The sequence below is a fragment of the Eleutherodactylus coqui genome, chromosome 4 (genome assembly GCF_035609145.1).
Source record: "Eleutherodactylus coqui strain aEleCoq1 chromosome 4, aEleCoq1.hap1, whole genome shotgun sequence".
Lineage (NCBI taxonomy): Eukaryota > Metazoa > Chordata > Amphibia > Anura > Eleutherodactylidae > Eleutherodactylus > Eleutherodactylus coqui.
This window is the reverse complement of record NC_089840.1, coordinates 126,505,605-126,529,934: the sequence shown is the minus strand read 5'-3', so window position 1 is coordinate 126,529,934 and position 24,330 is coordinate 126,505,605. Positions and strand designations below refer to the sequence as shown.

General features: G+C 44.4%; 1 protein-coding gene across 3 annotated transcripts in view; it reads right to left on the bottom strand.

Moving 5' to 3' along the window:
• The window catches only part of LOC136625673 (cytochrome P450 2C8-like), a 33,157-nt gene extending 9,321 nt beyond the window's left edge, over positions 1-23,836 (bottom strand). Inside the window, exons 1-7 of one of the 3 annotated variants that reach the window (XM_066600072.1) lie at positions 23,800-23,836; positions 10,252-10,459; positions 7,018-7,180; positions 6,751-6,900; positions 3,285-3,445; positions 1,603-1,779; positions 95-236 (exon numbers count right to left, since the gene is read on the bottom strand). In XM_066600072.1, the coding sequence (XP_066456169.1) occupies positions 95-236; positions 1,603-1,779; positions 3,285-3,445; positions 6,751-6,900; positions 7,018-7,180; positions 10,252-10,434 (976 nt within the window). In that variant the 5' untranslated portion in view covers positions 10,435-10,459; positions 23,800-23,836. Of the gene's footprint in view, positions 1-94; positions 237-1,602; positions 1,780-3,284; positions 3,446-6,750; positions 6,901-7,017; positions 7,181-10,251; positions 10,460-23,207; positions 23,337-23,799 lie in introns of those variants that run through there. The other 2 variants (XM_066600071.1, XM_066600073.1) reach the window with 2 other exon arrangements.
• Between the last annotated feature and the right edge of the window lie 494 nt (positions 23,837-24,330).

Sequence of the window (24,330 nt, the reverse complement as noted above, 5' to 3'; positions counted from 1 at the left end):
GACACCTATATCCTAAAAATATATAATTTTATTTAATTACTAATCCAGTTACACAAAAAGCCTGTGTTCTATAGTTGTTACTATTTACATCTACCTTGTATGTCGGGATACTTAAGCAACATTCTTAAGCCATGTCTCATTGTAGTGCTTGTTGTTTCTGTTCCAGCAAAGAAGAGATTCAAAACCGTGACAAACAAGTTGTCGAAGTGGAATTCTGTATTAGGAATCCCCTTTTCCTGAGAATACAAAAAAAATAGTTTTCTAACAGAGGGAAAGTAATATATTCTCTAACCAATGGTTTAATTATTACTTTTGCACAACAAGCCAAATCATATAGCTGATTCCTAGTCATATAGTAGCATAGAAGAGTGATTTTTTTATTGGTTCTAGATCTATTGGATTTTAGAATATAAATTCCAAGTATCAGCTCCTCTAACCCTCACACAATCTGCGACAATTTAAGAGCAGACAAATGTTTTATGGAAAATCAAATATTTTTGCAGTGCATGAAGAAATCTACCTTTGGAGCTATTTTGACCAATATATTAGGCAAATGTGTTTTAAATAACTTCCCAAATTTCTGCTTTTACTAAGTTATCCCTAGCCATCAATTTTTGTCTGCTCTTCCCTGGTTGTATCTGCTCCAAAGTTGGCATTATATAGCAAATATTTCCTGACTCCACCATTTAACAAACTTCCTTAGAACTGAATTTCTTTCTGTTTTTGCCCATTTTTCCTTATGACACTTCCAATATAAACAACATCAGCTCCAATTTTGAATAATACAGTTGTATTTGCCCCACAAAGAATAGAAAAAAATATCTAGGTAAACTAAAAAATAAAAACAGAAGTCATATAGGTCCTGGATATTAAGGCCCAATATATTCCTGCCTCATATTCTTTTAGGGGGTCTTAACTATATGGTAATCATAGGTTGTAGGTGCAACCAGATCATAATGCCTGAGGGGGCTTAAATGTCCATCTGCCTTATAAGTCAGTACCTCAAAGATACAACACACATGGGGTGATAAGTTGCACACAGACAAAGAGTTGTTGGATAATTGAATGGCCATGGCCTTCTTTATTAAAACTTAAATTAGTGATTCTCAACAAGGGTGACGCAGCACCCTGGTGTCCTGTGAGAGCCTGTCAGGGGTGCCGCTACCGGTTGCACAGTTTTGTAGTATGTGACCAGTGTGACCAATTCAACACAACAGTTGTATGTGACCGTGCAACTCCCGGAAGTCAATAAGGACTGAAGTGGAAGGAGGTACAGCCGGAGTGCAGCTTAGTCAGCAAAGGAGGTGAGTATATTGTTTTTCTTTTAATTATACAGCATAAGAGGGAACAGGGGAGCACTATTGCTGATGGAGGCAACAAAGGGAATCATTATTACTGAGGGGACAAGAATGGGAAGTATTTTTACTGATGGATTCTATCTCTTCTCTAGGATCTTTACATGTAGCACCTCTCTCTTCATCCTCTGCATCATAAATACTATATATGAAACATAATGTTCATAGGCTTGCGTTACCTATTTGGCAGTCTAAAAGCTTCAAGCTAACCCTTTGACTTTAATTATCCCCATTCCTATTTTCCTACCTCTTCCATCTTTATAAGAAAACAATCTATAAAATCCCTGGGACAGTTCTGGTCCAAAGTATCCTGATGTTCCTTCACTTTGTTCTGTACAAATGATCTCAGAGCTGCAAGATTTTGAAATACTTTTTGATGTGGTCCGGGGAGTCGAGGGAGGACTTTGATGAAGGAGTTCAGTAACTGTAAGAAAGACAAAAAACAAAGCAAAACACTAAATACTTTTTGAAGACAATCAGAAAAATCCATCACGACTCACTCTACTTTCCATCACCTCCCACTCCACATGGCCGTTTTTCATCTTTTAAGATTATTTATTCCTAGTGCTTTTGAGCCCATTAGCACTTTTAGTTGGGTTAGAAATGCTGCTGCATTTCAGAAAAAATATACTTAGAAATTTGACCCGGAGCTCAGGTCTCTGAACTCTGGAGTTGAATGGGTGGGTCGTGCCAGACTTTCCTCGCCCGCAGTATCAAGAGTGATAACTTTTCTCTCTGCTTGTTGGTCCACTCCTTTGACTCAGAGCTTTATACAAGTAGAATCAGGCAGCATCAGTGGTGTAGATTCATCCCAAAGGACATAACTTCATTCTTCAGCAGACCATAACAGTAAATTTTCGACCCCTACTTGGAGCCTTGCGCACATGCGCGGTTTGAAATACAAAACGCCGTTGTGGAGGCATGTGAAACGGAACAGGATACAATGGCAGTCTGGCACCTCACAAGCACCTATCCTTCTGATAGGTATGATTTTCACCTGTGAAAGGGGCATTTTTTAATTATATCATTGTCTTTGATTTGCAACATGTTTGTATATAATATGTGTACTGGGTGGGTATAAGCAGCTTTACAAAGACTCCATGTACCCGGTGACAGGTTTCTTTTAACTTTTTAAAAATCTTTAGGCTTGTTGTGAAGTAGAACTGCTAGTTAATTTGTCTGGTAATTATGTAGAATTGCCCAGAAATAGACAGTATCCCCAGTTTCATAGGAAATCAGCGCTGTTATAGTGACAATTGTCACTGTTAGGGTAGTGCTTTTTGTATTTAGATCCAGAAACTCAATCCCACCAGGGAATTACTTCATGGGGTGCAGAAATAACTTTCATACCTGGGCTCTGGTTCCTAAGGAGGCCCAGAAATCCCTCTGCCACATAAGATGATGCCAGTACAGTTAATAAAGGCACATGGTAGTTGGGAGTCCTGTTAAAGATTTTTCATTGAGACTCAGGAGCTTCAAGTTACACCTCTGCCTCTTACCATTTGTACCCTGGAGTCCATGTGATCAAACATTTGACCACTCAATCGAGCACTGTGCATGCAATAATAGTGCAGACAGAATAGGGGAAAACTCTCCCTACCTTCTCTCTGGGGTGCCAGCAGTCTCTGACTGACTGATTGCCATTGTAGTTGACTTAAAGTACACTGCAAATATATATTGGCCTGGTCATGAGGTCTAGGAGTGATGGCCCTGAATTTATGGCAGACAGTCCTTGAGTCATTGTTGGCTCCTTCTACATATTACTACTCATGCATGCCCTAGATCTGATCACAGAATGCATATGCCAAGAACACATTGGGTTTTGCAATGAGTTTTTTTTAGTTTTTACAGGTTTCATTTACAAAAACTATATGTCCAGAAAAGAATTGGAAAGATAAAGAACCTACAGAAGAAGTGCAAAATGTTTACCTGTCCAGTTCGGGAATTTAATGTGCTGAAAATTTCTTTTAACATGGCAAGAAGTCCAAGAAATGTTTTGTCTTCATATTCAAAACGTTCACCAAATACAATGGAACATATCATGTTAGAAATTGCCAAGGTCAAAAAGTACGTTGGATCACAAAAAGAACCTGGAATAAATTGCAAAAATATTTATATATGAAGTGATATAACAGCAATTGGACACAGTTATGCAGTAGAATTTGGTGCATGCTATGCCAAATATATCTGGAAAATGCAGGTTTCACTTCAGGGACCAAAACTTATGTCGAAAAGTGGGGAGTCCCCCAGCTCTGTCACACCTGATAAGGTGGCCACTGCATTCAGGCAGAGAATGTGCGCAACTCACTTTATTCACAACTGAGTTCACGACTTTATAATTGTGCCTGTCCATATACAGAGAACTAGTTGCCTGCTACACCTACAGTAGGTATACCACTTCCCCACCACATGTATGTCTGCAAAGATGTATCAACATATTTTTCTGGTGTAAGAATAATGGAAAACATGGTGTTTTTTAACCCCTTCCTGATGTGCACTGTACATGTATGGAGCAGTCTCAGGAGCCAAGCTACAGTCATGACAGTTGTCAGTTGCCTTTGACATAATTCCGATAGCAGCTGATATCCAAACATTTAAATGTCCTGAAAGGCAGGACATTCGGGTGTCTTAGCAGCCTAGGGTCTTTGTAAGGCCTCCAGTGCTGCCATGATTGTTTGCCTATGAAGTCATGCACAACTTAATAGAATACTTGTCAAAATGTAGTATAGTGCAATAATGAAGAACTGCAGTAAATTGTTTAAGCAACCAAAGAATCGCAAGTTCAAATTCTCTGTGGGGACAAAAAAAAAGTAAAAATAGGTCAAATAAAGAGTTTTTACATTCTTTAAAAAAAATAATAAAACTTTAATCCTCTATCACATTATTTATCCTGCCTCGGGAATGCCAGCACACAAAAAAATACAATACCAGAGTGGCTCTTTTTTGGTCACCTTGTCTCCAAGAAAAAAAATTGTAAAAGGTGATCAAAAAGTCATACATACCACAAAATGAAACTAACAAAAACTACAAGTCATCCAGCAAAAAATGAGCCCTCGCACAGCCGCATCCATGGACAAATAAAGTCATGTGGCTCAAAATATAGGAACAAAGTAATTTTTCTTTTTTAGAAAAGGGTATTTTATTTTTTAATTAGTACAGCTTAAAAAATATATATAAATTTGGTATCTTCATAATTCATACTAACCAACAGAAAAAAGAAAACATGACATTTTTACTGCTTTGTTAAAGTAGTAAAAGGTAGAGAAGAAAAAGACACTGACTGGGCTTTCTCAGTGTCTCTAATCTATCCGGATTATTCAGTGTTATTTGTTCCAAAGCTGTAACCGAAAATGATCTGAAATCTTTGCTAATACTCGCATGATATGCTGTGCTTGAGAAAGCCATGGGCGATATTAAATCTGTGACTGTTAAACCAATGCCTTCATTCTTGTGTCGTGCAGCCAACATATTGGAGGCCGCAAGTACATTGAAGAAGGTATATAACGAAGATTGAGGAACAATCAGTCTGTAAGAGAATTTTGAAGGTTTCTTTTGTGACGGAGCTTACAAATTCTGTTTTCTTATTTTCCATGTTCAAACAGCATTTACATTTTGGCTTCTTAAACCTGAAACTTCCCAGATTTTTGGATAGAAAGTGATTACAAACTTTTGGGGGTTTTGGGTGGCTCTTTAGGATACTAGGTGCCAATATGTTATTAAGGGTCCATGCCTGTCTGAGTGTGATCAATGGTTTGGGTAAAATGATTTTCGTAAGATAGGGGTCTTGCAGAACGATGGGCCAATACATTTTAAGGGTGGACCTAATGATGGAGTGTGAGGAGTTATACATGGTTATAAAGTTAAGGTTGAAATATTGGTTTAGTGGATCTTCTGGTATAGTTCTTGTGCTCTTTTTTGATGAAACCCAGGAAGAAGCATAAAAAAGAGCACAAGAACTATACCAGAAGATCCACCCAACCAATATTTTAACCTTAGGGCTCCTGCACACTTGCGTTTTTTTCACGTGTTATAGCTTGCCTTTTTTTCACGCGATATCGTTCCTTTTTTTTACACGATTGTCAATGGGACTTTCTAATGTTAAAAACACGCAAACTTGCAAAGCGCTTTTAACATTAGAAAGTCCCATTGACAATCGCTTGAGAAAAAAAAAGCAGCTATAACGAGTGAAAAAAACGCAAGTGTGCAGAAGCCCTTAACTTCATAACCACATATAACTCCTCACACTTAATCATCACCCTTAAAAAATATTGGCCCAACCTCCAATATGTTGGCTGCACAACACAAGAACTAAGGCTTCGGATTAACAGATACAGCTTTAAAACTGTCCATGGCTTTCTCAAGCACAGCACAGCATATCATGTGAGTATTACCCACAACAAAGATTTCAGATCCTTTTCAGTTACAGCTTTGGATCAAATCCCACTAAATAATCTGGATACATTCAGGAAACTTAGAAAGCGAGAGATGTTCTGGATCTTCAAACTAAACTCTCTGTCCCCTATGGGCCTAAATGAAGCTCAGCTGTTTTTTCCAAAATAAAGCAACACTTTCTTCTAAATATCCAAGCATGTGCACAATTTTCTTAAAGAGGTTGCGCCACTTGATCAGCATCTTTTTTTTTTCTCCGCCCATTATCTCACTGGTCAACCAATCTAGGTTGCACAGTTGCTGATTTGGCAGCACCTGGAACTTGTTACACCTGTTCCTCTTCACCACATACAGAAATAAGGAACTCTATATTGGAGCAATTACTCCAGCAATCTCCTCACTGGATCTTCATTGGAGTAGCTCCACCTCCTTCCTTTTTTCTTCTACGCCACCACTATCTTTATTAAAGTTGTAAAAGCAACCGTTCACAAAAAAATGGTGAAATTAGTGTTTTTCCATTTCACGCCCTTTTGGAATTTTTTAAAGTTTACATTATGTGGGACATTAAATGGTACCAGTGAAAGTTACAACTCATCCCGCAAAAACACAAGCCATCATGTAGCTATGTTGCTGGAAAAATAAAAAGTTATGATTTTTTTAAAGTAAAGATAGAAAAGTTAAAAGGAAAAAACAAAAATGCCTGCAACGGGATGTACTATAAGCCCCTGTGCCACTATTTTTGGAAACCATAAAAATCTTATGGAAAAGGGGCAGGACTTCAAGGTCAAACCATGCATTTCTCGTGACAAAAAATGTGTTAATAACCATATCCCCATGAGGAGCAGTTTAAGGTAAAGGCACAAAATCTTCCAGACTTCACCCCCTAATAGCCCCCTGCCAAATCTAATGGCGACACAGAGTGTGCACTAAATGCATTATATCAAAATCATCAGTCTAAGACATTTCATCTGGGACTTTTAAACAGCAGAATGTTCTTCCTATTAACCTTTTCTTTTGATAAACTCATCTCTTAGGTATCGCGCTTCTTGTTGAATGTGTTCTTCAAGACTTCTTTTCCCCATTCCAAAATTTCTTAGGGTGGTGAGGGAAAAGCGTCGGAGCTGCTTCCAGCGTTCTCCATTGCTAAAAAGAACTCCTATTAAAACAAGATATTAAAGGTGGGATTGTAGGATTGTAGATGTACAGTATATTTTCTTTCATACATTTCATGTCTCACCTATCGTAGGATGGAAGCCTCATATGTTAGACTTACCAAAATCCTTAAACAGCATTTGAGCTATAGGAATTTCCCCTCGTTGACTGAAGACATGAGAATTGTCTATTAAAGCTTCCTTAACAACATCACATCCATGTAAGATGACCACTCTCCTCGGGCCCAGATAAACAGTGAAGACATCTCCATAAATTTTGGCAAGCTATAGCAAAAGTAATATAAATACATTAATATTATCCATTTATCCCTATTAATGTCATTGCTGGACATGGTACAGGTTTGCCAACCTCCTCATCCAATTTTTCTGGACACCTGTACCAAAAATCACAGACAAAAATGTTTACAGACATATACCCCTCCCCTTTAGGGCTCATGTCCACAGGCAAAATAAGAATTAAAATCTGCAGCGGATCACCCGCACGCGGATTTGCACCCCATTGGAATGCATTGACCGTCTGTGGGTAGATAAATACCCGCGGATGGTCAATAAAAGTGAATTTAAAAAATCCTGGAGCATGAAAAAATCTGGACCATGCTCCATTTTCGTGCGGGTCTCCCACGGGGATGGCTCCCGCAGGCTTCTATTGAAGTCTATGAAAGCCGTCCGGATCCGCGGGAGACCTAAAATCAGAATAAACTTACCCGCAACGGGCCATGCAGGTCTTCTCTTCTTCGTGGCCGGATCTTCTTTCTTCGGCCCGGCGGATGTGCCCGGCGCAGTGCTGAGCATATCTGCCGGCCGAAGAAAGAAGATCCGGCCGCGAAGAGAAGACCTGCACGGCCTGCTGCGGGTAAGTTTATTCTTATTTTCAGCCCTCATGTCCGCGGGGCAGGAGGGACCCGCTACGGATTCTCCATGGAGAATCCGTAGCGGGCCTGATTTTCCCCGTGGACATGAGGCCTAATATATACACCATGTCTTCATGTTACATCCTGAAAACATCACCAACATAATATCCTTGAATCACAAAGATTCCAAAATTAAAGGGGTTGTCTGGGAATTAAAAAAAAAATCTGGCAGCAACATGTGAAAATAAAACCTCAATAACCACCTGTTAATTTCTGGCAGTAATCACATTATTTATCCTAGGCAAAAAAAGACCGCTTATTGGTGGCAGTAATGTAGCCCTCACATCTTGTTTTTGCAAAAATGACACAGGAAGAGGGCTTTTTGGACAGTTTAAAAACTTGGGTAAATGGGTACAAATAAAGAAATAAACTATATTTACGGCTTAAAGGCCCATTTACACAGAGCGATGATTGCTCAAAAATCGCTAAAAAGCGATCATTTGAGCAATAATCGTTGTGTCTAAACACGCGGCCATTGTGCACTTTTCGTGCACTGCTAGCTGATCATTAAATTCAGGTCAACCTAAAAATCGTTGTGAGGTCTTATCAAGAGTTCTTCGCGGGTAGTGCTGATAGCATTGTTTCCCGCTGGAGAACAAAGGAACTGAAAGCAGATAAGAGCCCTCTGGCTATTAACTGCATACAGATAAAGGCTTCATTTGCACACTAAATAGCTATTAAGTAGCTGAGTAGCTACTTAATAGTTTATGCAAAATGATCCCTCAAAGCTGTCACTCAAACTGTCATTTGAGCGATCTTTGAGTGATCATCGCTCCGTCTAAATGGGTCTTAAAGATCTGATCCAGCGCATTTTATTTCAAGTACACCTAATGCAACTAATGAAGTGTGCTTGAGACAATATCTGATTTGCAAATATGAGGATTTCTATTCTGTCAGTTGAATAATTCTGAGACTACAGTAGTCATTAAAAGTGGCATTTTGTGTTGAGTTTGGAGAAACCACTTCTCATATTTAGTTGTGTTGAGCTACTTAAAGGGAACCTGTCACTTTAAATATACTGCGGCTGTGCAGTCGAAACGTCGCCTGTTTTTTATGCCAATGAAAAATAAAGTGACATCCATGCGGATGTAAACTTTTATTATTGCACCTAATTGTGCTGTTCATATTTCATCTTGCTTGGACTGTTTGGGGAACTGGATCCAACCCCGTTTTCTGAACCTGCACATATTTTTGCCGATATTGGCATACCCTGCCTGAAATTAGGTGCTGCTGTGGAAGCCTTTATCTACATCTCATATTTAGTTGTGTTGAGCTACTTAAAGGGAACCTGTCACTTTAGATATACTGTATAAACTGCAGACAATATGCTATAAAGAGAAGGAGCAGAGCAGATTGATATGTAGTTTTATGGGGCAAGATTCAGTATAACTTGTATTTTAGTGATTTATATCTTCACACATTCTAAACTGAACAGTCCAATGGGCGATCCTATCAGTGATTGACAGCTGTGTATGAGTGTACATATAGGAAAGGGTGTCAATCCCTGATAGGACTGCCATGGGACTGTTCAGCTTATATAGCAAGTTGGATCTGTCAGACGTTTTTTAAATTGGTCTTGTTTGATTGTTTTTTTTTTTTGTTTTTTTTTTTTTTTTTCAAACAGCTGAAAGTTTGGAAATTCAGCAAATAAACCAAATTTCAAATGGGGGTTGATTTAATTTTGATTGCAACTGCACTACTGGCAGTGCTACTGGTTTTGATTGTGGTACATCGCAGTTCACATGCTTCACATGTGATGCATCAACCAGTAGTGTATATGTATATAGCATTCAGATAAATGTGCTCATTGCTCAGTGTTGTACTCCACATTAAAGAACCCAGAGCACAAATTGTCAGTGGTCTGGACACTGCATATGTCTACTGTCCATATTCATCTACATTAGTATTATTCACCCAATCATTTGTGATTGTGAAGATTTATGGGTGCCTTCGGAGCCACTAAAACACAATATAAAGCCATGTGACTCAAGGATTATAGCAATATTGTACCCCTACAACTAAGAGTTCATTTTCGGTTCTTGGTACACTCCCTATGAAACAACAAGCACAGACCACGATGTTCTCTGCACCTCCCTAGAATCTGCCTGAGCAGCCCATCGTTCTCTTCCCTCACTGCCAGCCCCGGCTATTTGCACAGCAGCAACACTTTTTACAGAGAGGAATGGAGGATGAAATAGCCCTTGCCCTCTCTCGGTCACATCTTTAGCCATCTTACTGGATTCTGCAAGCATGGACCTTTGTTTGCTCCATGCAGTGCAAAGTTTAAGAGAGAAAACAAATCAAGGATAGGGCTTTATTTTAGCAGATGCTATGTATGGCAAAAGCCCTGCCTTCTGCTGACTGTCTCTGAATTTATAGATGGTTAATAACCCCGACATGGTACTGTAGGTAATGTGTTCTCACTTTTATTAATGACTTTGGCAGTTCTCCCATGTTCAGTTGTAGCATGTTTCCCAGGATAGGAAGGGGAGTTGGTCCAGGAGGCATATTCTTCCGTTTACTGTTCTCTGACCACATGATAAGAAGAATGAGACATGTGACACAAAGAGCAAGTATCAATGATCCAGGAACTCCAAAATCCATCATCACACGTCAGCTTAAGTCAAAGTCACTAAAATACGGAAAGGAGAAAAATGGTTCTGATAAATCCACTAAAATGCATCATTGGGTTTGTGCTGCATTCTTTATTTTCCAAGTATAAAAGATGAAGCATGAAGTATAATTAGCAACTAGTAAAATAGAAACTTTGGCTTTGACACAGCTCTGGGGTGGTACCCCATTCTGTATTAACGAAGGGACAGAGAACCCTGAAACGGTTTACTACTGACATCCCTAGGCATTGTTCAAGGCTCTTTAATGGTGTAGACATTAACTTACAGAGTAGCTAGTATAATTAACACTAGAAAGACCGTTTTCATACATTTTCCTGTCAGATTCTACATCAGCTAGATCTCCGCAAGGAGAAATAGTATCATGCTACCATGGACAGTCTGGGTGTTAAGAAGTTTTTACCTCCTTCTCCCCTTGGTCTATTTTTATTTTAATAAAGCTTCAAATCTGTGATTCCCATCCCAATTCCATTTTCTCCCTATGTTCACCTCTCACTTTAGCTTTTGTAGCTTTATAGTGTTGGAGTAGAAAAGTGTGTAATGTACTGTATAGTGCAGGTTAGTTACCTGCACTGTATTTTTTGTGCTCTTGTACTAAAACATATGCATGTGATATTTATTGTACTGCGCTGGGTCGCAATAGATCGTATGTAGAGATGAGCGAACGTACTCGTCCGAGCTTGATACTTGTTCGAGTATTAGCGTGTTCGAGATGCTCATTACACGTAACGAGTACCACGCGATGTTCGAGTTACTTTCACTTTCCTCTCTGAGACGTTAGCGCGCTTTTCTGGCCAATTGAAAGACAGGGAAGGCATTACAACTTCCCCCTGCGACGTTCAAGCACTATACCACCCCCCTGCAGTGAGTGGCTGGGGAGATCAGGTGTCACCCGAGTATAAAAATCGGCCCCTCCCGCGGCTCGCCTCAGATGCGTTGTGACTTAGCTGAGGGAAAGTGCTATCGTGCTGGAGCTGCTGTAGGGAGAGTCTTAGGAGTTAGTGTAGGCTTCAAGAACCCCAACGGTCCTTCTTAGGGCCACATCTAACCGTGTGCAGTAGTGTGGAGGCTGCTTTTAGCAGTGTTGCACTTTTTTTTTTTTTTGGTATATCGGCCGTGCAGAGCATTGCGCCCTGCAGTAATAGTCCAGGGACAGAATTGTGTAGGCAGGGCCAGAAGACATATTAGATTGAATATACGCAGTGGTCCTTTTGAAAAAAAGATTTAAAAAAAATCTATTTGGCCTGCTTGTCACTCTGCTCAGTGTTCTGGGTCCGTGTCTGCTGGGGGTACTATTTCTCAAAATAAATACGCAGGCAGCTAAGTGTTACAGCAGGCTTGCGCCAAATTATTTCCTGGCTCTGAAATCACCGTTCTGTTGCACTTAATAACAGTGCAGCACTGCAGTTCCGTCACACAGTCCAGGGACAGAATTGTGTAGGCAGGGCCAGAAGACATATTATAGATTGAATATACGCAGTGGTCCTTTTGAAAAAAAGATTTTAAAAAAATCTATTTGGCCTGCCTGTCCTTCTGCTCAGTGTTCTGGGTCCGTGTCTGCTGGGGGTACTATTTCTCAAAATAAATACGCAGGCAGCTAAGTGTTACAGCAGGCTTGCACCAAATTATTTCCGGTCGTTCCGTAAGCGAACTCAGCCTCCAACCACAGGCCAATAAGCGGCACATTAAATTACAGTGTTGTGTTTCTGCATTCCTGGTAATACAGCATGCTGAGGGGTAGGGGTAGGCCTAGAGGACGTGGGCGCGGCCGAGGACGCGGAGGCCCTAGTCCGGGTGTGGGCACAGGCCGAGCTCCTGATCCAGGTGTATCGCAGCCGACTGCTGCGGGATCAGGAGAGAGGCACGTTTCTGGCGTCCCCACATTCATAGCACATTTAATGGGTCCACGTGGTAGACCTTTATTAGAAAATGAGCAGTGTGAGCAGGTCCTGTCGTGGATGGCAGAAAGTGCTTCCAGCAACCTATCGTCCACCCAGAGTTCTGCGCCGTCCACTGCTGCAACTCAGAATCCTCTGGCTGCTGCTTCTCCTGCCTCCCAGCCTCCTCATTCCATGAAAATGAGACATTCTGAGGAGCGGGCAGACTCCCAGGAACTGTTCTCGGGCCCCTGCTCAGATTGGGCAGCAGTGGTTCCTCTCCCACCAGAGGAGTTTATCATCACAGATGCCCAACCATTGGAAAGTTCCCGGGGTCCGGGGGATGAGGCTGGGGACTTCCGGCAACTGTCTCAAGACCTTTCAGTGGGTGAGGAGGCCGATGACGATGAGACACAGTTGTCTATCAGTGAGGTAGTAGTAAGGGCATTAAGTCCGAGGGAGGAGCGCACAGAGGATTCTGAGGAAGAGCAGCAGGACGATGAGGTGACTGACCCCACCTGGTTTGCTACGCCTACTGAGGACAGGTCTTCAGAGGGGGAGGCAAGGGCAGCAGCAGGGCAGGTTGGAAGAGGCAGTGCGGTGGCCAGGGGTAGAGGTACGGCCAGACCGAATAATCCACCAACTGTTTCCCAAAGCGCCCCCTCGCGCCATGCCACCCTGCAGAGGCCGAGGTGCTCAAAGGTCTGGCAGTTTTTCACTGAGAGTGCAGACAACTGACGAACAGTGGTGTGCAACCTTTGTCGCGCCAAGATCAGCCGGGGAGCCACCACCACCAGCCTCACCACCACCAGCATGCGCAGACATATGATGGCCAAGCACCCCACAAGGTGGGACGAAGGCCGTTCACCGCCTCCGGTTTGCACCGCTGCCTCTCCCCCTGTGCCCCAACCTGCCACTGAGATCCAACCCCGCTCTGAGGACACAGGCACTACCGTCTCCTGGCCTGCACCCACACCCTCACCTCCGCTGTCCTCGGCCCCATCCACCAATGTCTCTCAGCGCAACATCCAGCCGTCGCTAGCGCAAGTGTTGGAGCGCAAGTACGCCGCCACGCACCCGCACGCTCAAGCGTTAAACGTGCACGTAGCCAAATTTATCAGCCTGGAGATGCTGCCGTGTAGGGTTGTGGAAACGGAGTCCTTCAAAAGTATGATGGCGGCGGCGGCCCCGCGATACTCAGTTCCCAGTCGCCACTATTTTTCCCGATGTGCCGTCCCAGCCCTGCACGACCACGTCTCCCGCAACATTGTACGTGCCCTCAGCAACGCGGTTACTGCCAAGGTCCACTTAACAACGGACACGTGGACAAGCACAGGCGGGCAGGGCCACTATATCTCCCTGACGGCACATTGGGTGAATTTAGTGGAGGCTGGGACAGAGTCAGAGCCTGGGACCGCTCACGTCCTTCCCACCCCCAGAATTGCGGGCCCCAGCTCGGTGGTGGTATCTGCGGTGGTATATGCTTCCTCCACTAAAGCACCCTCCTCCTCCAACGCAACCTCTGTCTCGCAATCAAGATGTGTCAGCAGCAGCACGACGCCAGCAGTCGGTGTCGCGCGTCTTGGCAGCACAGCGGTGGGCAAGCGTCAGCAGGCCGTGCTGAAACTACTCAGCTTAGGAGATAGGAGGCACACGGCCCACGAACTGCTGCAGGGTCTGACAGAGCAGACCGACCGCTGGCTTGCGCCGCTGAGCCTCCAACCGGGCATGGTCGTATGTGACAACGGCCGTAACCTGGTGGTGGCTCTGCAGCTCGGCAGCCTCACGCATGTGCCATGCCTGGCCCACGTTTTTAATTTGGTGGTTCAGCGCTTTCTGAAAAGCTACCCACGCTTGTCAGACCTGCTCGGAAAGGTGCGCCGGCTCTGCGCACATTTCCGCAAGTCCCACACGGACGCTGCCACCCTGCGCACCCTGCAACATCGGTTTAATCTGCCAGTGCACCGACTGCTGTGCGACGTGCCCACACGGTGGAACTCTATGCTCCACATGTTGGCCAGGCTCTATGAGCAGCGTAGAGCTATAGTGGAATACCAACTCCAACATGGGCGGCGCAGTGGGAGTCAGCCTCCTCAATTATTTTCAGAAGAGTGGGCCTGGTTGGCAGACATCTGCCAGGTCCTTCGAAACTTTGAGGAGTCTACCCAGTTGGTGAGCGGCGATGCTGCAATCATTAGCGTCACCATTCCTCTTTTATGCCTCTTGAGAAGTTCCCTGCAAACCATAAAGGCAGACGCTTTGCACTCGGAAACAGAGCCAGGAGAAGACAGTATGTCGCTGGATAGTCAGAGCACCCTCCTGTCTATATCTCAGCGCGGTGAGGAGGAGGAGGAGGAGGAGGAGGAGGAAGATGAGGAGGAGGGGGAAGACACAGCTTGGCCCACTGGTGAGGGTACACATGCTGCTGGCCTGTCATCCTTTCAGCGTGTATGGCCTGAGGAGGAGGAGGAGGAGGATCCTGAAAGTGATCTTCCTAGTGAGGACAGCCATATGTTGCGTACAGGTACCCTGGCACACATGGCTGACTTCATGTTAGGATGCCTTTCTCGTGACCCTCGCGTTACACGCATTCTGGCCACTACGGATTACTGAGTATACACACTGCTCGACCCACGGTATAAGGAGAACCTTTCCACTCTCATACCCGAAGAGGAAAGGGGTTCGAGAGTGTTGCTATACCACAGGACCCTGGCGGACAAACTGATGGTAAAATTCCCATCCGACAGCGCTAGTGGCCGAAGGCGCAGTTCCGAGGGCCAGGTAGCAGGGGAGGCGCGGAGATCAGGCAGCATGTACAGCTCAGGCAGGGGAACACTCTGTAAGGCCCTTGACAGCTTTCTGGCTCCCCAGCAAGACTGTGTCACCGCTCCCCAGTCACGGCTGAGTCGGCGGGAGCACTGTAAAAGGATGGTGAGGGAGTACGTAGCCGATCGCACGACCGTCTTCCGTGACGCCTCTGCCCCCTACAACTACTGGGTGTCGAAGCTGGACACGTGGCCTGAACTCGCGCTGTATGCCCTGGAGGTGCTTGCTTGTCCTGCGGCTAGCGTCTTGTCAGAGAGGGTGTTTAGTGCGGCTGGGGGAATCATCACAGATAAGCGTACCCGCCTGTCAACCGACAGTGCCGACAGGCTTACACTCATCAAGATGAACAAAGCCTGGATTTCCCCAGACTTCTCTTCTCCACCAGCGGACAGCAGCGTTACCTAAGCAATAGGTAGGCTGCACCCACGGATGGAAGCATCGTTCTGTATCCCCATCAAAAACGGGGACCTTTTCGCTTCATCAATCTGTGTATAATATTCCTCCTCCTCCTGCTCCTCCTCCTGAAACCTCACATAATCTCGCCGAACGGTCAATTTTTCTTAGGCCCACAAGGCTCAGTCATATAATTTTTCTAAACAATTTTTATACGTTTCAATGCTCATTAAAGCGTTGAAACTTTCACCTCCACCAATTTTTATTTTAACTGGGCTGCCTCCTAGCCTAGTTACCAATTAAGCCACATTAACCAAAGCGATTAATGGGTTTCACCTGCCCTCTTGGTTGGCCATGGCCAATTTTTCGGATGTACATTAGTACTGTTGATACAGCAATTTTTGTGGGCCCTCGCCTACAGTGTAATCAAATGAATTTTTAGCCCACCTGCATTACAGCTGACGTTACATCCGCTGTGTTGGGCAATGCAATGGGATATGTTTATGTACTGCCGGTGGGTTCCAGGGAGCCACCCATGCTGTGGGTCCACAGGGAGTTGTAAATGCATCTGTTTCCACTTCTAAAGAACCCCAGTCTGACTGGGGCATGCAGTGTGGGCCGAAGCCCACCTGCATTAAACATGACATTACTACCTCAGCTGTGTTGGGCAATGCAATGGGATATATTTATGTACCGCCGGTGGCTTCCTGGCACCCACCCATGCTGTGGGTCGACAGGGAGTTGTAAATGCATCTGTTTCCACTTCTAAAGAACCCCAGTCTGACTGGGGCATGCAGTGTGGGCCGAAGCCCACCTGCATTAAACATGACATTACTACCTCAGCTGTGATGGGCAATGCAATGGGATATTTTTATGTACCGCCGGTGGGTTCCAGGGAGCCACCCATGCTGTGGGTGCACACGGAATTCCCATTGCGAAGTTGTACCTGCCTGTGACTATATATAAAAAACCACGGTCTGACTGGGGCATGTAGACACCTTGACAGAATGAATAGTGTGTGGCACATAGGTTCCCCATTGCTATGCCCACGTGTGCAGCTCCAGATGGAGGTGGCACAGGATTGGATTTCTCATTGCTTCTGTACAGCATTGTGGGCTATCGCCCCGCCCCTTTTAAAGAGGGTCGCTGCCTAGCCATGCCAACCCTCTGCAGTGTGTGCCTGCTTTTCCTGTGGCAGACGCCCTTATAAATAGACATGAGGGTGGCGTGGCATGAGGGCAGCTGAAGGCTGGGCAGGGACAGTTTGGTGTGCGCTGTGGACACTGGTTCGTGGGGGGGGGGGGATTTGGCAGCATGTAACCCAGGAGAAGTGGCAGCGGAGTGTCATGCAGGCAGTGATTGTGCTTTGTTGGAGGTAGTGTGGTGCTTAGCTAAGGTATGCATTGCTAATGAGGGCTTTTCAGATGTTAAAGTTGTTGGGGGGGGGGGGCCCACTCTTGCTGCTATTGTGGCTTAATAGTGGGACCTGTGAACTTCATATGCAACCCAACATGTAGCCCCTCGCCTGCCCTATCCGTTTCTGTGTTGTTCCCATCACTTTCTTGAATTCCCCCGATTTTCACAAATGAAAACCTTAGCGAGCATTGGCTATATACAAAAATGCTCGAGTCGCCCATTGACTTCAATAGGGTTCGTTACTCGAAACGAACCCTCGAGCATCGCGAAAAATTCGTCTCGAGTAACGAGCACCCGAGCATTTTGGTGCTCGCTCATCTCTAATCGTATGTTATGCATGTTATGACCAATTGATAATGTAACAGTGTCCTCCAGGGGGTGGGGGTGGCAACAACACACTGGACTCAAAAGTGCATAAAAACTTACTTCAGTCTTTATTTTAACGTATGCTTCCAGGCAACAGAACAGCAACACAAAAGTCCATGCAATATAACATATGCAATGCTGCACCATGCAGGTTGCTCTGAGGTTTCTCTAGGTCCTGCTGTGAAATGGTATTCTCTCCTCAGGCTGTCAGACACTGACTCCTTGGGAGCTGCAGCCTTTTATGCCCCAGTAACGGGGTCAGTGCCTACAGCTGAGCATCCTAAGGACTAGGGTGAAGTTGTGGACTGGACCGCCACCCTGTCCAGACTAAGAGCCTGGGAGGGAGATATACCCCATCCACAACTTCACCCTTTAACTGCCTACAATTGATATAAAGTTATTTTCAATAAAGCCAAAACAGCAGTCTACAAATGAGTATTCCTGGTTTGTCTTATATGTCTAGCATGTTTTAATGCTCCTTAATTGGTCAAAGATTGATTTATAGAGCATCTACCTAAAAACAGTTTTTTTCATTCTGAAGGAGAGCTGATTTATTGTTTATGAAAAGCAATGTTCAAATTATAATACGAGAAACCCTTAAAATAAATAGTTCAGTTTTATTTGCTCTATTTTCAATCTCCCAATTTATATTTATCCTATAACTTTTCATCATTTTTTTAATGTGCATTTTCAATCAAGGACCAAAGCCGTAACTATTCATTTAACCCTTGTTTAACCTCTTAACGACCAGCCCATAGTGTTTTTACGTCCTCCTGAAGTGGGCTTTATTCTCTGAGGATGTAAAAACACGTGTCCTGCAGAGAATAAAGCCCCTCGGGCTCTGGACGTGACAGCTCCATGCTGTCGGTGTCGGCAGGTAGCCAAAATCATGGAGCTGTCATCCCGGGCTGTCATCTCCCAGCATTGCGATCGGCGCTATCCAACGGATAGCGCCAATCGCAAAAAAGTAAATAAAAGTGCAAAAAGAGTTAAAGATTCAGCTGCCCTAATGGATCAGATCCATCAGGGCAGCTGAAATTACTCACCCCCGTCCGCCGCACTGCTCCCCGCTCTTCTGATGCTCCGGGCCCCGGAGCCGGCGTTCTGCGCATGTGCGCCAGGCGGCATTACGTCAGCCGCATGCACAGAAGGCCTGGCGGCCCGGGAATTTTAAAATCTCCTGGCTCCCGACTCCTGTAGGTAGCCGGGAGGCAGGAGATGTCAGCGGGGACCGCGATCGCCGTTATCCAAAGAAAAGCATCACCTCCCCTCATGGATCAGATCCATGAGGGAAGGTGCAAATACTCACCCCTCTTCCTCCGGTGTCGGGATCCTCCGCTGGCTTCTGCGCATGCGCCGATGTGGCGCGCATGCGCAGAAGTCCGGCGAGCCCAGCAAATTGAAAATCTCCCTGCACCCGGCTGTCACAGATAGCCAAGTGCAGGGAGATATGACTGATGACTGGGGACCGCTGTATGCAGTTTCCAGTCATATGATCACCGTTATCCATCGGATAACGGTGATCATATAAAGTTAAAAAGTAAAAAAAAAAAAAAAAAAGTTTATAAAGGTAAAGGGGTTGTCCCGCGCCGAAACGGGGGTTTTTTTTTTCAACCCCCCCCCCCCCGGTCGGCGCGAGACAACCCCGATGCAGGGACCTAAAGAAAGCTTACCAGAGCGCTTACCTGAATCCCCGCGCTCCGGTGACTTCTATACTTACCGGTGAAGATGGCCGCTGGGATCCTCTTCCTCCGTGGACCGCAGCTCTTCTGTGCGGTCCATTGCCGATTCCAGCCTCCTGATTGGCTGGAATCGGCACGTGACGGGGCGGAGCTACACGGAGCCGGCATTCTGCACGAGCGGCTCCATTGAAGAGAGCAGAAGACCCGGACTGCGCAAGCGCGGCTAATTTGGCCATCGGAGGGCGAAAATTAGTCGGCTCCATGGGAACGAGGACGCCAGCAACGGAGCAGGTAAGTATAAAACTTTTTATAACTTCTGTATGGCTCATAATTAATGCACAATGTACATTACAAAGTGCATTAATATGGCCATACAGAAGTGTATAGACCCACTTGCTGCCGCGGGACAACCCCTTTAAAGTTTCATCTCCCCTTACGGATCGTATCCGTAAGGGGGGATGAAATTATGTACCCAAGGTCCCGGATTTGTTCCCTGCTGGGATGTTGATCCGTGGACCTTACCCCAGCTTTTGCGCATGATGGCGGACGCATGCGCAAAAGTGAAAGATTGCCCAAGAAATTTAAAATCTCCATGCTGCTGGCTACCAAAGGTAGCCAAGAGCCTGGAGATGTCACGGGGGGCCGCTGTATGCGGTTACTGGTCACGTGATTGCCGTTATCCAATGCATAATGGCGATCACGTAAAAGTTCTTTAAAAAGTGGCAGTTTCATCTCCCCTCACCGATGCGATCGGTGAGAGGAGATGAAACATCTTCTCGGAGGCTTCCGTATTTGAATCCAGATGCAATTATACTCCATGTACCCTTCCGACTGCTGCGCATGCGCCCGCCGGCAAAATGCCGGACACATTCGCAGGAGTCGGGGAGCCCAGGAAATTTTAAATCTCCTTGCTCCCAACGGTCGCTGAGTGCTTGGAGCAGTGACCGGAGACCTCGTTGAGCGGTCCCCGGTCACATGATAAATTAGCGATATAACATTAGGCCGGTCACGCATGACCAGAGAGGAATTACGGGTTCTGCATGCGCTTGATCAGCGGTAATCCACGGATCAATCGTATGCATTGGATTACACAATTCCCCCCAATTAGTGGGTCGGAATTACGTAATCCACTCGCAGAAAACAGAACACAGCATGTTATATTTTACCGCGGATATCCGCGACCTAGAGCCCATTGTGCTCTATGACCGCGGATATACTTGCAGCCCATATGCAAATACATTGTGTACGGGCTGCGGGTACCCAGGTCATCTCTAAGCGACGGCGTGGGAAATAAAAAAACAAAAAACGATGTACTGCGCATGACCGTCTGTGTTAGTAGACTGTTATGCTCAGTACATTAAGTGGCCGTACGCAGGGTCACAGCCGGGCTCACAGCTGGGATCCGCTGCGGGCCTCCGTAAGCGGATTCTGCATACGGCTGTGAGAGCCTGGCGTTGTTTAGATCGCTACCTGTAATCCGTAATTTACAAGAAGCCCCGGGAACGCTCGCCTTCATGCAGTTCCAGGAGCAGCTTGTTGAGCGCCTTCTGTGTGAGACCGCTGCACTGCAGCAAGATTACAAAGCCTCACAGCGCCACTTTTTACACCCCATCTCCGCCACTAAGGTCAGGACATACCCCCAAAAAAGCAAGAGGGGGGGGATACCCGGTTTTCTTGCCCCATGTGCCCATCCCAACCAGCCTCCGTAATTGCCCCTGTCTTCGGACATAAATCGCAGTTTATATTACTTATCTAATATTTAAGGAATGTCAAAAAATGGGGATGGCGGGGGGGGGGGTGTTATTTTTAGGAAATCAATTTTTTTTCCGTATAAGTGGGCAATGGGACCTTGAATTTATTCAGTTGTACCCTGAAATCCAGCGGGCATTCCCTCCATTAAGGGCCTAGCCATGTGCCCTGTAAGTAGATTAGGGCCACAATGGATATGTTTCTGAACACATGACAAACGGGGGTATTCATTTTGGGGTGAACGTCTTCATTCCTATGTACACTGTACAAAAAAAATGTTTTTAAATTGACAAAATTGCCAAAAAAAAGAAAATCGTAATTTTTTCCTTCTGCTTTGCTTAGATTCATTTAAATACTGTAGGGTCAAAATACGCAGTACACCCCTAGATGAATTCGTTAAGGGGTCTACTTTTCAAAATGGGGTCACTTGTGGGGGTTCTCCATCGTTTTGGTCACTCAATGGCTCTACAAGTGGGCAATGGGGACTAAATCTCCTTCAAGCAAAATTTCTGTTCCGAAAGCCACCAGTTGCTCCTTTCATTTTGGGCCCCATTGTGCATACAGACGTAATACTAGGGCCGTAATGGGTATGTTTCTGAGCACGAGACAAACAGGTGTATCCATTTTTGGGTGCAAGTCTTCATTCATTTATGTGCCATACAAAAAAAACTGCTTTTAAATTGACAGAATTACCAAAAAAATGAAAATCGTAATTTTTTTCCTTCTGCTTGACTTAGATTCATTCAGAAACTGTGAAGTCAAAAAAGTCATTGTACCCCCTAGATAAATTCGTTAAGGGGTCTACTTTTCAAAATGGGGTCACTTGTTGGGGTTCTCCATCGTTTTGGTCACTCAATGGCTCTACAAGTGGGCAATAGGGCCTAAATCTCCTTCAAGCAATTTATGTTCCGAAAGCCACCGGTTGCTCCTTTCATTTTGGGCCCCATAGTGTATACAGACGTAATACTAGGGCCACAATGGGTATGTTTCTGAGCACGGGACAAACAGGGGTATCCATTCTGAGGTGCAAATCCTCATTTTCATGTCTATTATAGAAAAAAAGTCCTGTCTTTAAAATAACATATTTGCAAAAATATGAAATTTTAGTTTTTCTCTTCTAAATTGCATTGACTCCTGAAAAAAACTGTGGGGTTAAAATACTCATGACACCCCTCAGTGAATACGTTAAGGGGTGTAGTTTTTAAAATGGGGTGACCTGTGGGGGTATCTATTATTTTGACTCCTATGAGCCTTTCCAATCTTGGCTTGGTGTAGGAAATCAAAGTGTTCCTCAAAATGCTGAAAAGTAATGTTAAATTTGGACGTCTCCTAAATGGTTAAAAAAAAAAAAAAAAAAAAGGTTTTTCCAATGTGCTCCCAAAATAAAGTAAACGGATGGAAATATATATCTTAGCAAAAATTTCTATATTATGTTTGCACATATTTGAGATATTGCAGTTGGAAATGTGAAAAAATGACGATTTCTTTTCAAAATGTTCCCAATTTTGGCGCTTTTAATAAATACAAATTCTATCGGTCTTTTTTTTCCGCCTAAATGAAGTACAACATGTGGCGAAAAAAACAATGTCAGAATCGCTTGGATATGCAAAACCTTTCTGGTGTTTTTCCATGTGAAAGTGACACATGTCAGATTTGCAAAATTTGGCCTGGTCATTAAGGCGCAAACAGGCTTGGTCACTAAGGGGTTAAAGCATCTAGAAAGCACCAGAAAGCATAGGGTGGTTTTACATGGGACAGCTATCATCCAAAGTGTCACTCAGAATAGTCATTAAAGCATACTAATGACTGTTGTGTGTGTGGTTTTACTTAAGATCAAATTTTGTTCACTTGTTGCCCAATTCACTATCCATGAAACACACACCTCCCTGCAGTTATTTGCAAGTTGTTGAAAGACAACAACTTCCTGTTTACACCAGACCAAACTCAATCAACCAACGACTATTTTTAGGTGCGCTAAAACAAAGCGACTAGTGAATAAATTCTTACTTGTCACCCGGTTGGTGGCTGTGTTTACATGGAACAACTGTTGCTTTCCTTTGCCCTATCAAGTGACTATTCAAATTATAGTTATCCCAAGTAAAGCTACCCTTAGGGAACCTTTCACACAAGAAGGAATTACACCATAGGATGCAGCCAAAACCTCAGCTGCAAACTTCTACACTAAAGTCCACATTATGATGCGGAATTGCAGGCAGATTTTAAGCCATTTTCAATTCTGCATCAAAATCCACATGTAACCTGGTGCAAAATCTACTGCAGCTTGCAGTGCGTTGTGTAGCCTATTCCGTCCCACGTGAAAAGTCCATAAAGGAAAGAAAAGTCACTGCAAGTGTGTCTTTCCACTGCATAAAAGCTATATTTTTTACATTGAATTCCCGTCCCCAGTACATGCCCCGCAATAGCAAAATATCTCTGCTTACCTCAGGTGTGTGCGCATTCTCTGTGTCTATATCTGCAAGAGTCCAGAGTACACTACATGTGATAATGTTTTTCTGAACTTCACACCCATGCATTCTCAGACTTTTACCCTAATAACTATCAGTCTGAAGCCTCTCTACCTCTGACTCTATTTCTCAAGCATTTCAGTGGTGATAAAAAATGTCATGCAAAAATGCTGTGTCATACATAGGCAATTGCATGTAATAACAGCGAGTTCCCTCTGCCCCAGTGAATTCTTATCTAATAAGAGCAGGATAGGGAGACTACCGACTTAATCTACCACCCTCTCCCTCTTAACGCTAAAACAGAAAAAAAAAACCCCTTACCGCTATTGGCATTTTAACGTGGGGTAGGCCACAGCTTTAATTTAACCTTTTACAACAATTAATCCAAAATAATAAAAAATTTAACTTTAACATTTCCCACATTTTACAGACTAAAAACTTTAATTTTCCTGACCCCAGAAGGTGCTGTGAAGCTCCTTTAAACTCGGGCTTGTGAACCATCTTCTCCAGTCCAAATGCTGACATGGGAAGCAAACAAACGCCCACACCAGATGTGACAACTTCCAACCTTTGTATCGTGCCATTCCCATGAAAGGACAATCCTCCCTATTGTGCCCATCTCTTAGGCGGATGGGTGTCCTCTTCAATGGCTCCTTCCACTTCTTCTTCCTTCTGACACAGAAACTCCTCCTCTTCCTTTCCTTCCCTGACCCTCCTACCAGTTGCTTTATTCCCCCTCCTTAACGCCTTCCCGCCCCCCCAGTTGACAGCAGCTTCCTTAAAGCACTTTGCTGCCCATCAGGAACATATAGAACACACAACAAAACATATTTAATCCTTTATTAGTTGATAAGTTCCAGATAAATCAACGCTGGGGATACAGACATAAATTACATGTCCACCTTTAAATATCTTTATCATTGTATTCCTGCAAGTGGTTATGGATCATTCACAGCATCCAAAGTGTGCTGACTGTATTGAGGACAAGTAGAGTACCAGATTATTGATTATTTGTGTGACTAGTGCAGTGGGAAGAAAGCAAGAAACCCTTGCCTATGTAGAGAGCGAATTGACCTGCTGAAGTGAGAGATCCTTTTAA